At 45.2% G+C, this 15,690-nt stretch overlaps 1 protein-coding gene across 2 annotated transcripts in view; it reads right to left on the reverse strand.

Moving 5' to 3' along the window:
* Positions 1 to 15,690, reverse strand: part of JAK2 (Janus kinase 2) — an 84,896-nt gene that overhangs the window by 10,830 nt on the left and 58,376 nt on the right. For both annotated transcript variants that reach the window (XM_083419542.1, XM_083419543.1), the window contains 9 exons: positions 13,255 to 13,382; positions 10,399 to 10,533; positions 9,248 to 9,335; positions 7,984 to 8,111; positions 5,068 to 5,206; positions 3,685 to 3,836; positions 2,609 to 2,759; positions 611 to 747; positions 282 to 471 (listed from right to left, as the gene is read on the reverse strand). In XM_083419542.1, the coding sequence (XP_083275668.1) occupies positions 282 to 471; positions 611 to 747; positions 2,609 to 2,759; positions 3,685 to 3,836; positions 5,068 to 5,206; positions 7,984 to 8,111; positions 9,248 to 9,335; positions 10,399 to 10,533; positions 13,255 to 13,382 (1,248 nt within the window). The remainder of the gene's footprint in view (positions 1 to 281; positions 472 to 610; positions 748 to 2,608; positions 2,760 to 3,684; positions 3,837 to 5,067; positions 5,207 to 7,983; positions 8,112 to 9,247; positions 9,336 to 10,398; positions 10,534 to 13,254; positions 13,383 to 15,690) is intronic.

The raw sequence follows: 15,690 nt of genomic DNA on the forward strand, positions 1-15,690 counted from the left end.
TAAGGCTTAAACGAAGAAGGATGCAACGACATTTACTGAAACCACATCTTGTTTAGTTGATGTGTTGGAAATCGTTGCAAGTGTATGCTAATAATTGCAGAGACTCTGACAGTGAGATTGTGGTTGCTTTTGAAAATGTGAACAGGAAAGGTCACACTCTAATTTAAAGAGAGGCTGTTCGGACACCTGTACGCAGATTCACGCTAACGGGGAACATCTGATTAAGTTATCAAAGGATTGCTAGCTTTTGCTTAGCAAATAACATTAGAAAGCGCATGTACCGGCACTGTAGCACACGCCTTTGTACTTCACAATGTTGTCATGTTGCAGAGATTTAAGAATTTCGATTTCTCTTTCGAAGTCTCGCAGGTGTTCCTCCGTGCTGTGCTGCAGCTTTTTAACAGCCACCACTTCCCCTGTGTTGTCCTGTAGTGGGTCATACCGGCACATCTCCACACTGCCAAAATTCCCCTGCAAGGAATATGAATAGAAACATTTATATATCAAGCCCGGGGGGGTTTTCCGTTTATATATCAAGCCCGGAGTTTTCCACTCTATATCTTATTTGTTTCTAATGGTACCGCATATCCTTGCAATAAGATCTTCTTACCTTGCCAAGTTGCTGCAAAAATTTCAGGTGCCTCTCTTCAAAATAAGTCGGGTCCCTGCCTTCGAAAGCCCCGGAAAACCCAAGAGCTCCAATTCTCATATTTGGTAACATATCACTTTCTTTCAATAGTTCATAATCTTGAAGAAAACACACACACACACAAAATAAAATATTATGTTCAGCTAGGCTCCCCTACAGCATCTGAACAGAAACAGATCATCATCAGCAGACAAAATAACTTGTGCAGCCCAAGAAAATATGAACATGCTATCTTAATTTTCAATCATAAAATACTGTCCTGTATGGGAAGATAATAGAAAAGGTAAAGGTACCCCTGGCCGGATGACTCTGGGGTTGCGGCGCTCATCTCGCTCTATAGGCCGAGGGAGCCGGCGTTTGTCCGCAGAAAGCTTCCGGGTCATGTGACCAGCATGACTAAGCCGCTTCTGGCAAAACCAGAGCAGTGCACGGAAATGCCGTTTACCTTCCCGCCGGAATGGTACCTATTTATCTACTTGCACTTTGACGTGCTTTCAAACTGCTAGGTGGGCAGGAGCTGGGACCAAGCAGCGGGAGCTCACCCCGTTATGGGGATTCGAACCGCTGACCTTCTGATCGGCAAGCCCATGAGGCTCAGTGGTTTAGACCACAGTGCCTCCCGCATCCCATGGGAAGATAATAGAAGCAGCTTAATCCCTAGTGCATTTCAAAACTTCCCACTCATGGTTCATTTGCTCACTAACTCTACAAGGGCAAACAAATTTTGATATAAGAAGAAAAGTTATGTGTGCAACTCATATATATCTGCAGACAGACATGTTCTATAGCAGTGGTGTGGAATCTCCTGCCTACAGGTCTAATTAACCCCACTAAGCCAGAAATTGGCCCATCCAATCATTGGTCAACCATGCTCACCTTTCCCAAGCCTCTGGTGTCATACAACATCAGAGGTGGGGAAGTTCAAGCTGAAAAAAATCAAAGCTGTGTAATGTGCAAAATGGCCCTGATTGGTTTAACACAACTTTTAATTATTATTTTTTAAAGTACTATGGATCTACAGCCTTGCATTTCCCTTCCCCAACACACACAAGTTTAAAATATTGGGTTAAATTGGAGAATATTTATTAATAGGCTTCACTTGCTGTACGGCAATATTAAGAGAGATTTATCCATGAAGTAAAGTGTTTCAGATAAATAATACATTACAACTCTATAAAGTGAGGCCAGTGTTGATATTCCCATATTGCAGATGGGCGCTGAAGCTACAAAAGCGGTGACTTGCTTGACAGAGCTCATGACAGATTAAGGAGCTGAAGCAGGGATTTCTCGATCCATCGTTCTGCCCGGACACTGAGGTCCAGCTCTGAGGTCCTTCTGGTGGAACCCTCACTGCAAGAAGTGAGGTTACAGGGAACCAGTCAGAGGTCCTTCTTGGTGGTGGCACCTGCCCTGTGGAATGTGCTCCCACCAGATGTCAAGGAAATAAACAACTATCTGACTTTTAGAAGACATTTGAAGGCAACCCTGTTTAGGGAAGTTTTTAATGTTTGATGCTTTATCATGTTTTTAATATTCTGTTGGGAACCGCCCAGAGTGAACGGGGTATGTATGTATGTATGAATAAATAAATATTATTACTATATCATCATCATCATCATCATCATCATCATCATTTCTCGATCCATAGCTCAGGCTCTTAGCCACTAGGCCACACCAGGTCTTATGAACACATTCAGAACAACATCCTCTCCCCTGCCACAGTTTGCCTATGCCAGTGATGGCCAAACTTGGCCCTCCAGCTGTTTTGGGATTACAACTCCCATCATCCCTAGCTAACAGGACCAGTGGTCAGGGATGATGGGAACTGTAGTCCCAAAACAGCTGGAGGGCCAAGTTTGGCCATCACTGGCCTATGCAGTAGATTCTACTCTAACTGCAGATCAGAAAACATCTTGCGTCTCCCACCAAAATTTAGTTACCTCTTCTCCATTAACATACCTGGAGCGAACAAACTGTTAAGGTCACGTATCACCGCTCTAAAAGAGGGTCTGAAGTCTGGCTCATAATCCATGCAGTTGTTTATAAGGTTTGCTAGTTCTGTCCAATTAGGAGCAGGAAGTTGATGCCTATCCTCATAAAACTGTAATTTCTAGAATTCAAGAAATGACGGCGATTTAGGACAATTCTGAGTAGCTTTTTTGTGGGGAAGAAAAGAGATACTTTCAACAGCAAAGGAGATTCTTTTACATGTCCAAGCAAACATCAAATACAACACTTCTTTGGCTCCGACATAAACAAACTTCTTTGTCTCCAACACAAATCGTGCCCACATGCTGGTTTTCAAACCATACCATAAAATACAGGGTTTCACTATCAGGGGACATGTTGCACCTGCCACATGGTGCGTGTTATGTACTGAAGTTCTCACCCTGGGCCAGCAGGGGGATACTGTAGATAGTTCAGGTCCACATATGCAAATAAGGGATTGAAAGTGACGTTCAGTGATTGGATAGTTACAGAAAATGGTTACTGTTGTGTTCTAGTGGAGCTCTATATAAACAGGCTGGCTGAACCCTTCAGTTCAGTTCTGTTCTGGCCTGTGAATAAACAAGAGCTGTTTGAAGAATCGCTGTGTTGTCTGATATGTTCACCCACAACTTAACAGTGCGTATCCTTTGTGCCACGTGACTTTAAATCACAGCGTGTCTGAATTGCCACCGAGGAAATGTCAGGAAAGTGGGAGGCTGACAGATTTCACCATAGAGGCCCCAATCTATTTGGGACACTTACTCTCTGTTTCCCAGAAGAGAAAGAGGAGCTGAAGGAGATTGCCAAAAACTAATTACAGGCTTTTATCCAATCGTTGCTTCTGGGGAAAGACTATTGTTTACAAGTTCCCCTGTAGTTTAAATAAACCTGCCTAGCAGGCTAAGAAATATTTCCTAAATGTTAAACCTGATGAGGGGCAAAATCACATGTGCAAGCTGCGTCCAAATACTTTAACAGCGGCCTATGCCCATCGCTGCACAGTATGTTCACCAAGACAAAGATGTTCAACTTCACATGGTACTTACTCTTTGAGAATCCAGCAAACTAAGAGGTTTGTCTCCTCCGCTGCAGATTTCCCACAGTGTGGTTCCAAAACTCCACTTGTCCGTTGCCAAACTCAGCTGTTTTGGATTTTCGATACATTCAGGTGGGACCCATGGTATTCTCTCAAGGAGAACTAGGCAATTGTGAAAAAAACAAGGCAATTTGTTACTAGGATGAATCAGAAAGCATTTTATTTATTTATTTATTTATGTATGTATGTATGTATGTATGTATTTATTTATTTATTTATTTGGTAGGATGTTTTAATTGCTGCTTAACTGTATTAGGTAATCTCTGAGGACCTCTGGTGCAAATGTGGTCTATAAATACCACATTTTTCGCTCTGTAAGACGCACCAGACCATAAGATGCACCTAGTTTTTGGAGGAGGAAAACAAGAAAAAAAAATATTCTGAATCCCAAAAGCCAGAACAGCAAGAGGGATCACTGCGCAGCGAAAGCAGTGATCCCTCTTGCTGTTCTGGCTTCTGGGATAGCTGTGCAGCCTGCATCCGCTCCATAAGACGCACACACATTTCCCCTTACTTTTTAGGAGGGAAAAAGTGAGTCTTATAGAGCAAAAAATACGGTATATTTAGGGCTTGTAAATGACAACAAACAAGCAAACAAACTTGAAGCACCATGTCTGTGGCCTTTATGAAATATTTTAGAAATTCTCACATGTAGACTTAAGCATAGGAGGCATGAGCTAAAGCATGTAAACACAGAGAGAGCTTTTGATTCTCTTGGTTCCTTCAGAGAAAAATCCTAATCCCAAGGAATTCAATTTGTAAGGAAATAGAGAAAGGGTATCTCACGTTACACTTCAGGTGAGGGAAAAATGCTTTAAATCCAACAAATGGTTCAGGGGCAGTTTGTGTGGTATCTTCCAGGTGGACTCATCCTGCTGGCTTTGTCTAATAGGAGCTGGAGCTCAGCATCATATAAAATACATTGCACTGGCTACTCCTGAACCAGATTCACCCTTTTCAGAGTGTTAAATGGGGATTCTCAGTGGGTGAAAGACTAACTCTGAATACAACTCTTTAAGAATTGAAACTGATGGGTCTATTCTGCTAGGTTTTCCGTTTCCAGCAGTATTTTCATACCGGTTTCAACAGAATATGCATTGCTCATTTTGTGCAATAGACATGCCCACTGGCATGGATATAGTTTTAAGTAGCAAAATGATGCTGGCAACAGAAAACAAAAACAAAAACACGCCCCACGCTCGTGGGAGGTTCATGGCTTCCCAAACAAGAACAGCGGTACACAACAAAATGAATTTTAAGTGCAATGAGAGGAGGAGATAATCACTCAACGACATTTTCAAGGTAGCAGGTGAGCGATGAGTCAGAGACTTACTGTCTTTTGGCAAAACTGTAATGCTGATGCCAGGATCGCTGAGCTTGATAAAAGGAAGGTTCCCGGATTTCCTATCTTCTTCTCTGATAAGCAAGATGTTTTTTGCACATACGTTCCCATGAACAAGGTTTTTATCTTCCTGATAAAGGCAAACAAGCATTGCTTATTCTTCCTCCTGAGCACAGATCAATCGCCAACTTCCTAACTGCGTTTCAAGCTGACACGTTTTGACATAAGCAAACACTTCGAGAAATGGACATCAGAAAGAACTGAGATGCAGCTTTAAATGGCTAATTTACACAGTACAGTGCCTGGCTTGAATTTAGTGGCAGCAGTCCAGCACCTCATTAAATGCAGTGAAGAGGAGCACGGCAAACTTCACCACAGAGGCCCTAATCCACAGGTGTCAAACACAAGGCCCGCGGGCCGAATCCGGCCCGCCAGACGTTGTCATGTGGCCCGTGTAGCCGCCATTCTCACTGCTGTTCTCGCCCATCCAGTGCACCATCGCCTGGTTGTGCGCCGCGTCGCCTTTCAGCACGAAGGTGGAGGTGAGCAGAGAGGCTGCTCCTCCGCGCGCCCCGGAAGCCGCTGCTGGTGCCATGCTCGGCCTCCGCTGTGCCGCCGCCGGGCAGGGATGCGAGTCTGGCAGGCGAGGCGCGGAGGCGGAGAACGGGAGGGAGCGAGCCGAGATGGAGGCGGGAGCGCGACGCGAACGCGCGGCGTGGGAGACAACGTGCCAGCAGGGCTTCCACGCCCAGGCGAGGCGCAGCGCCGCCCTCTGCCGGCGGGCCCCACCGAGCCCCGGAGCCCGGCCGCCTTCCCCGACGGCTGCTGGCAGCTGGCAGCAGGGCTGCAGCGAGCGCACCGGAGCAAGTGGACGGAAGCCCGGCGCCTGGGCAAGCGAACGTCCCCCTCAGCCTCGGCTTGCCACGGAGGGCAAGGGAGGCGGCTGCCTCAGGCAGCAGGATCCACAGGGGCAGCTCGGCCCGTTGTGGAAATGTGCTTCCTCCACCAGCACCAGATTTGGGGCCGTGCGGGCGCCTTACCCGCCCCGAGCCAAGGGAGGACAAAATAATGATAACGATGCCTATTTATTCTATGGGGGGGGGGGCACCAAAGTTTGTCCTCACTCAGGGTGGGTGCCATATTACCAAAGTCCGCCCCTGCCCCCCCTCAATGGGATTTGAAATCCAGGGATTTGAAATCCAATAAATTCCTAGGAGTGCCCCTGTCCGTACTGAGTAAGCCCATCAGCCCCTAAAAGCAGACGATACCAACTTTTCAACATTGTGATAGTGATGTTGTGATACGGTAGCGATATATTGCAGTGTTGAAAAGTAGAGGGAAGAACAAGCAGCATTGGCCCCCGTCAGAAACTGGGTTGCAACCGGCACATCTCCCCCCCCCCCCCCCGCCAGCACCTGGCACAGGGAGGAGGCAGCACCAGGCGGAGAAGGAAGAGAAGGCGTAGATAAGCCCCAGCCACAAGACGCAGTCCAGTAAAGGTGCCCTCAGACTGGGCCTGCACAATGTTATGATACATCACCACAGGGGCAGACTTTAGTAATCTTTCATAACAGGGGTGTCAGGCTGAATAAAATATTGAGGGGGGCAGGTAGGCCCCACCTCACATCATCATCATCATCATCATCATCATCATCATCATCATTTATTACGGGTCAAAGACCAGCTCGAACCTCACATAATTTATCACATGCCACACACATCCCATTTAAATGTCAAAGCCCATCAACTTTGGGGGTCTCAGCCTGCTCAAATATTTTAGGCCGATACAACCGGCCCTTTGAGGGTGACCAAACTGCTGATGCGGCCCCCGATGAATTTGAGTTTGACACCCCTGCCCTAATCTATTTCGGACAAACTCCAGACTTACTCTCTTGTTTCCCAGAAGAGAAAGAAGAGGAGGAGGAGATTACCAAAAACTAATTACAGGCTTTATCCAGCCGCTGCTTCTGGGGAAAGACTATTGCTTACACAAGTCTGCTTTACTCCTGCTTTCCCCTGTGATAGGAATTTTATGGTCTTAGATATATGGTCATGTTCATAAGTGTACCAACCAAGCACAGGATCAGCACAGGAAGGCCAACCTGGAGCCATTTTGATTCCTAAACTGAGCAAATGTTTTCTCTGCAAGGTCAAACTGGAAAAGCCTCTTTTCCTTCACAAATCCTGTCTTAAGGGTATGTCTGTGTTTGAATAGGGTGTGAGCCTGTGACATGGCCCAGGAACTAAGTATTTATCAACTACAAAAGAATGGCCAGGCTCCCCAGGCAATCCAATCAAGTAACCTGCCAGGCAGGAGATAAACAAGGACAGGAGAAAAACAATATTCAAATTTCTGTTTTAGACCGCCTTTTCTGTGATGTATCTGAGGGGTGGCCTTAGGTTACACCCCTTCTGTGATGTATGTATGATGTTTCTGGGGGTGGTCTTGATCTACAGGGTGGCAATTTCAAAAGTCTTTATAAGGCCCTGCACGCCATTTTTGGGGGTCCCTCCTCTCTCCTGTGGGTGAGGGGAGCACCCTGTTGCAACAGATCAATAAAGGCCAAGCCTACAGGCTGCTGTTTTGCTCCAAGTTATCCTGGTTGGTGTCTTGGTTTTTTGTCCAAGGGAGCCCTCAGATTTTTCTGTTAACACCCCCCACAGATAAAGCAGAAGTTTCCTGCATTTGTTAAACAGCACAACTCAGATCATAGTCTTATCACACGTAAGACACCAGATTTTTAAAGGAGTGAGTGTGAAAATAAGATGTGTGTGCAAGCTGTCTGGATCCTACAAAGAGAAACACCAATGAATATGTCTAAAAATCTTAACCAATATCCACTAGGGGTAGGGGAAGTGAATCTCTGACCTTCGGCATTTTGCTAGGGGGAAATGTAAGATACTTACAAAAAAATGCATTGCCATTGCCAGCTGCTTTGCAACTTCCAGCTTCCACAAGATGTTTATAGAATTTTTATTCTTTTTCAAATAGGTATCCAATGACCCAAATTTCACATATTCCTGTACCAGAATATCTAATTTGAAACACAGATGCAGACAATTATGATGATGATGATGATTATGATTATTAATAAACATAATTTTAAGCCAGCCTTGCTTTCTAGCCACAATTCCTTCCAGCCACATTTGAAAACATCTGTTTCATCCCTGCAGACTGATGCGTACTGCAAATTATGGAACTGAGACTCTTGTTTCCTCAGCAAAATTAATGCTAAGCCATTCTTGGGACTCAGAGATTGTAGAAACATTTTCTAGTTTTCACCCCAATCACAAACCACTTAAACGTCAACACAAATTTGTTCAGATATACAGAGAATGCAACCACGAAAAAGCAACACCATGAAGTGCAAGGTAAGATTCTGATGTAAAACTTTTAATTACATACTGTCAATGTATTAAATGCGTACTAGCTATAGTTTCTATCATTTCTTTTCAACAACTGTTTGGTTTATTAAGTTTTGGGTTGTTGTTTTTTTTAATGGAAAGATCTATACAGTGGTACCTTGCTTTGAGTCTGGGATACATTTCGGAGCCCTGGATGCTCGATGAAAGGGATGCTCGACAGGGCAGCGCTCTGCGCACGTGCGCAGGGCAGTTTACGCTTCTGTGCATGCGCGAGCAGCAAACCCAGAAGTAACCCATTCTGGTACTTCCGGGTTTGCTGTGGATGTTCTCTGAAACGGATGCTAGACAAGGCGGACCTTTGTGGAGGTATTACTGTACCAGACATGTTCAACCAGTCGACCGCGATGTACAGTTAGACCGATGGGGTGCTCCAGGTAGATCACCGGGGTGGTCCTGATTGATTGCAGGGAAAAAATTAACCGGGCAATGAATGTCACTGCCCACTGCCCCTGGCGCAAGGTGCCATCGCTGTGAAAGCTTGTCTTCCCTGTGGTGCGGCAGATTAAGTGGCGCGACAGATTAAGTTATAGAACCAAGGTACCACTGTACAGCCTGGAACAAACTGATTACATCAACCTAGGGCATTTGTATCTCTCATTGTTTCGCACCGACACTTGCCGTTCCTTGCCAGACAACATGTACCTGATAAGAAGACAAATGTGTTCGGAAATAGCTATTTGCATACAGGGAGGTAATAACAGAACTCCAATTAGGGCACACAAAACAGTTAATTGGCTTTACTCACTTTCTTCTCCGTAGACACAAACTCCATAATTTAATACCAAGTGCTTGTAGGATAGCTGGCTCATCATGCTTGCTGCTTCGAAAAAAGACTGCAAGAGATAGGGAACAATAATTAGCAGAGCGAACCCTAATGGGAACTGTTTGGAATAAAACTTAATTAAAAACCGCCTGCACTTTCACATAACTTCAGCTCCCCACCTTCCGCAACGATACGGTGTAATTAATTTGGGGCTGTTGTTCTCTGCAGGCCTGTTTTTAATCACTGTTTCTCACAACGCCTAACTGCTTTAATAGTGAATCATGTCAATTTACTGGCAGTAGGAAAATCCCCCATGAGGATACAAGGACTCTTACATCTGCCCACAGCGGGGGGGTGACGATGGTGCTAGTTTTCAATGCATGTAACAATGCATGACAGCTCCAACCGATGAGTAACTGGCAAGCATTTAATTTTCAAAAGACTAAACTCAGGGGGAACTTCTATCAGCTACGTCATTCAATCAGATTGAGCAGGCTTGACCTCACATTACACAGAGACACTGTGAAAATGTCCATGTTTACCTCATGAACATCCGATTGTGTGAAACAGCAATCATCCCAGACAGGGCTGGATTTAGGTTTGATGAGGCCCTAAGCTACTGCAGGTAATGGGGCCCTTTATATGTCCAGCTGTTCTGAGGTTACATACGCTTCAGGTTACAGACTCCGCTAACCCAGAAATAGTACCTCAGGTTAAGAACTTTGCTTCAGGATGAGAACAGATATTGTGTGGTGGTGGCGCGGCACCAGTGGCAGGCCCCATTAGCTAAAGTGGTGCTTCAGGTTAAGAACAGTTTCAGGTTAAGAACGGACCTCCGGAACGAATTAAGTACGTAACCAGAGGTACCACTGTATATACTATATGGTAACTTATGGACCTTATAGGTTGAGAAAGGCTGCTCTAGGGGACATGGATGTTCTGCAAGGTGGTTTTCATGCCGTACACCGCCCTGGGATCTTCTGGTAAAGGGCTGTATATAAATTGAATTCATCATCATCATCATCTTAAAAATTAAAGCTGAGATCCCATATTTGCTGAACTCTGCCTGCTCTGCTGAACTAGCCCTGCATATGAACTATTAAGCATATTATCCAAGGAGTACGAATACAAACCTCAGAATAATTCCTGTGCACTTTATCCAGGACTTTGAGCAGCACTTCAGTCTGATACAACTTGCCATAGTCGCCCACTTCTTTCCTCACACCTTTGAAAATTTTAGTGAAGGTGCCCTGGCCAAGGCTTTCGTTCTAAAAGAAACCCAAATAAATGGGGGGGGGGGGGAGTCAATCGTCTTCAAAATCCCTTCACGCCGATTTTAAACAAAAGCATACCTAGTTTCAAGACTAATACAGGAGCTGTCTCAGCTGAAAGGAAACAACCATAACGTTGTTTTCTGCGGCTCCAGAGAAGCGGACATGGAGCAATGGATCCAAACTACAAGAAAGAAGATTCCACCTAAACATTAGAAAGAACTTCCTGACAGTAAGAGCTGTTCAACAGTGGAATTTGCTGCCAAGGAGTGTGGTGGAGTCTCCTTTGGAGGTCTTTAAGCAGAGGCTTGACAACCATATGTCAGGAGTGCTCTGATGGTGTTTCCTCTTGGCAGGGGGTTGGACTCGATGGCCCTTGTGGTCTCTTCCAACTCTATCATTCTATGATTCTACGTAAAAACAGTTTAGCTTAATAACTGAACAGGTTCAAATGCTTCATTTAATTGCATATTCCGCAAGAGAGGCTTTGAGACCAACCATTTGTGGGTTCGCCCAAATGGAAGCACAACTGAGTTCAGAGAAATTATTTCCATTTGACTGCACAAACTTGCTTTGAAGCTATTCACCATTTGCCCTGCAAGTAGCCACCTTGAACGGTGTTGCTGGAATGTAAAAAATGACTTCTCTGAGGGTGAGTGGAGATACTAGGGTAAGCTAGGGGCTTCTCATTTTCCCTCCTGGGGAGAGAGCCCCAAGTGATCCTAAGCAAAGTCATGAGGGGGGGGGAGTTACACAAAGGAAGGTTCTTTTGCTGTTAGACAAGGAAAATTATGTTATTTGCAAGTTTCTCTAATTGCGTTGGCAGCCAGGAAATCAACAGCCAGATGTGTGGCTGAATTCCAAATGTCCTTTTAAATCTTTGCTATGGTTTACAACATGGGACACAGGTGGTGCTGTGGGTTAAACCACAGAGCCTAGGGCTTGCCGATCTGAAGGTCGGCGGTTCGAATCCCCGTGATGGGGTGAGCTCCCGTTGCTCGGTCCCTGCTCCTGCCAACCTAGCAGTTCGAAAGCACGTCAAAGTGCAAGTAGATAAATAGGTACCGCTCTGGCGGGAAGATAAACGGCGTTTCCGTGCGCTGCTCTGGTTTGTCAGAAGCAGCTTAGTCATGCTGGCCACATGACCCGGAATCTGTACGCTGGCTCCCTCGGCAAATAAAGCAAGATGAGCTCCACAACTCCAGAGTCGGTCACGACTGGACCTAATGGTCAGGGGTCCCTTTACCTTTATGGTTTACAACAGGGCTGGAAGATACCTTGTTTTCAACATCGTGACGTATCACCAGCCCAAAAATGTGATATACAAATAGATCACAATGTCTGAAATTAAGGATGGAGCTATGTAGAAACATTGGCTGGCTTCATGGTTTTCCCCGCATTGTGATTTTTGCCAGCGCCTGCTCTTGTGATTCGCTGCCGCCCTACATGAAGCAGGAGAGCTGAGCCGGCAGAATTAACAGGGGCTTAAGGAATTGAGAGAAGCCTTGGTTGGCTTCGCAGTTTTCCCCACATTGCAATTTTTGCACAGCACACACCATGATTCATAGAATCATAGAATCATAGAGTTGGAAGAGACCACAAGGGCCATCGAGTCCAAGATTCGTGTGATATATTGCCAGGTCAAAAACTATGAAACCGATATCACAATATGGACCTCAAACTGGTTTTGGACAGTACAGTGGTGCCTCGCAAGACGAAAAGAATCCGTTCCGTGAGTCTCTTCGTCTAGCGGTTTTTTCGTCTTGCGAAGCAAGCCCATTAGCGGATTAGCGGAATTAGCGGCTATTAGCGGCTATTAAAGGCTTAAGGGATTAGCGGATTAGCTGCTAAAAGGCTATTAGCAGCTTAGTGCCTTAGAAAAAGGGGGTGGGGAGCGGGGAAAAAAACCCCAGGAATCGCAAGGCATTTTCGTCTTGCAAAGCAAGCCCATAGCAAATTCGTCCTGCGAAGCACCTCCAAAACGGAAAACCCTTTCGTCTAGCGGGTTTTCCGTCTTGCGAGGCATTCGTCTTGCGGGGCACCACTGTATATCGAATATCAATATATCACCCAGCCTCAGTTTACAGCTAAAGAAATAAAATTGTTGCTGCTGCTGCTACTACTACATGGGGTAATAACTTCCATTTAATTCAAGGGGACTTGAATTTCAGAGGAAACTGGCCTAGGGTGAAGTTGCCACACAAACATCTCTCTGATATATGCTGGTTGTCTCTCCCCTTCCTGGCTGATGCATGCATTATGATTGGTGAAGAGGCTTCAGGAGTGGAATACTCTAGTTAAAAGCCACAAAACTAAATTGGATAATTTGCTTGAGAACGGACGGTAGGAAGTCTGGGAGGGCTACTGAAAAGAAAATATGGTGATTAGGACATCACTCAGTTTAAACTCCCACATTTATCTTAATAAAAAAAAGTATGAACCCACATTAAAATGAAAAACCACACATGCTGATTTTCAATTAATTTAGTCACACAGCAAATGAATTGCAAGTGAACACTTCCACTTCCAGGTGCACTTATCACAATAAATACCTAGTTTTCTGTAAATACAATTTCCCACCGATGTGCACATTATTTCCAGTAACACACACCACTGAGAAACAACTCTGGTGCCTTTCAATTAATGGGACTTAATTCAAAGGACTGCGCTGAGGATCAGAGTATTACACAAACGAGAAGATACGTCTTGTGAACTTACAAAGATCAGGTCCTCATTCCGGATTTTGTGAAAGACCATCTGGTTAACGTTATTATGCCTCTGCAAGGTGGGCGATGAGGGCAAGTCAGAAATTCCATTGCTCCTGAAGACAAGGAGGTTGGACTTATCTGTAAGGAGAAGGTTAACAGAGTCCTGGTTCACAAACAGACAGACTTAATTTCATTTTATCTATTATACAGTGGTACCTCGGGTTACATACACTTCAGGTTACATACGCTTCAGGTTACGGACTCTGCTAACCCAGAAATAGTGCTTCAGGTTAAGAACTTTGCTTCAGGATGAGAACAGAAATTGTGCTCTGGCGGCGCAGCAGCAGCAGCAGGAGGCCCCATTAGCTAAAGTGGTGCTTCAGGTTAAGAACAGTTTCAGGTTTAGAACAGACCTCCGGAACGAATTAAGTACTTAACCCGAGGTACCACTGTATTTATATTCCACCTCATCCTCCCAGGAGCTCATGGTTTTCTCCTCCCCATTTCTGACCTCACAACAACCCGGTGATGCAGTTTAGGCTGAGAGACAGTGATTGGCCAAAGGTCACCTGGTGAGCTTCATGGCTGAGTGAAGATTTGAACTCTGGTCTCTCAGACTGTTGACTTGCTGACTTGCAGCTGAACATGTACATCGTCGCCACTGTAAAATTATATCTTTAGTTTTGAGCTGAAAATGTGTAAGAATTCCATCTGCACTGGATCACTCACATTATATATATACACATTGGTGTTGACCTTTAAAGCCTAAAGCCTCGGTCCAGTATACCTGAAGGAGCGTCTCCAACCCCATCGTTCTGCCCAGACACTGAGGTCCAGCGCCGAGGGCCTTCTGGCGGTTCCCTCACTGCGAGAAGCCAAGTTACAGGGAACCAGGCAGAGGGCCTTCTCAGTAGTGGCACCCACCCTGTGGAACGCCCTCCCATCAGATGTCAAAGAGAACAACAACTACCAGAGTTTTAGAAGACATCTGAAGGCAGCCCTGTTTAGGGAAGCTTTTAATGTTTAATACTTTAATATTCTGTTGGAAGCTGCCCAGATGGGCGGGGTATAAATAATAAATTATTATTATTATTATTATTATTATTATTACTACTACTACTACTACTGTTGTTGTTGTTGTTGTTGTTGTTGTTATCATTATATGATCAATAAGACCAGGAGGCAAGTGCAAACTAGTTTACATACATCTGCCCAAACTACTGGCAAAGTATTATTTCGTTTCACATTTTTCAATAATGAAAACCTGCCATTTGAAGGGGGAAGAGAAGAATCAGAATTCCTCATTCAGCCATGAAGCTTCTTAAGTCGCCTTGAGCCTTTCAATCTAACCTACTTCACAGGGTCGTTGTAAGAATAAAATGGGGAAGGAGAGAAGCCTATCATCCGGAACAGTAGGATAAATATTGTCAGAAGAGCTCCACTTTCTCTCTAACAAGATCATTAGCAATTTTAGAATCTCTCTGTGCAAAACTGGGAATAGCGTAGCACTGAAATAAGCTTTGCCTATGCATGCAAACTACATCCATTCTATATCACATTTTACACCCCTAATTTAAAAAGCAGCTTGTCGCGTAGCATTGGGTTCGTGACGGTGGGGAAATGTTGTTGCAGAAACACAAGTCCAAAGCTGACCTAGTAGAATTGCAGAGTTGGAAGGAACCCTGAGGATCTAGTCCAACTCCCTGGCAATGCACAGATCTATGCACGGATCTCAACATGGGGTACCCCATCCAATCTGGAACCCATAGGCGACTCTGCTTAGCTTGGCCAATGTGCCAGCAGTTTTACTGCTGCACCACCAGGGGGATATAGTACAGGAGACTGCAACCCTATTTCCTCATACCATTCTAGCCGTATTGTTGTTCCACTTCTGGCCACAAAACCGAACTTTTTTTTTTAATTGTTCCCTCCACTGACCCAATCCAAATATTATTAAACAATCCTGCCTCATCTGTATTAGCCATGGTTGCACAGGGCATGGCCAGGTCTCGCCCTGACCTAAATCACTCTACATGGGGCTGCCCTTGAGACTGACCCAGAAACTCCAGCGGGTGCAGAATGCCGTGGCGAGACTCCTTACGGGGTCCTCACTGCGAGATCACATTCACCCTGTGCTATACCAGCTGCGCTAGCTCCCGGTGGAGTACAGGATCAGGTTTAAGGTGCTGGTTTTAACCTTTAAAGCCCAAAACGGCCTAGGACCCTCGTACCTATGGGACCGCCTCTCCTGGTATATCCCACGGAGGTGCTTAAATAAAAACATCTTGGAGATCCTGGGCCACAGGGAAGTTAGGCTGGCCTCAACCAGAGCCAGGGTTTTTTCGGCCGTGGCCCTGATCTGGTGGAATGCTCTGTCACAAGAGACTAGGGCCCTGCGGGACTTGACATCTTTCCGCAGGTCCTGCAAGACAGAGCTGTTCCACCA

Source organism: Podarcis tiliguerta (genome assembly GCF_965153285.1).
Source record: "Podarcis tiliguerta genome assembly, chromosome: 17".
Taxonomy (NCBI): domain Eukaryota; kingdom Metazoa; phylum Chordata; class Lepidosauria; order Squamata; family Lacertidae; genus Podarcis; species Podarcis tiliguerta.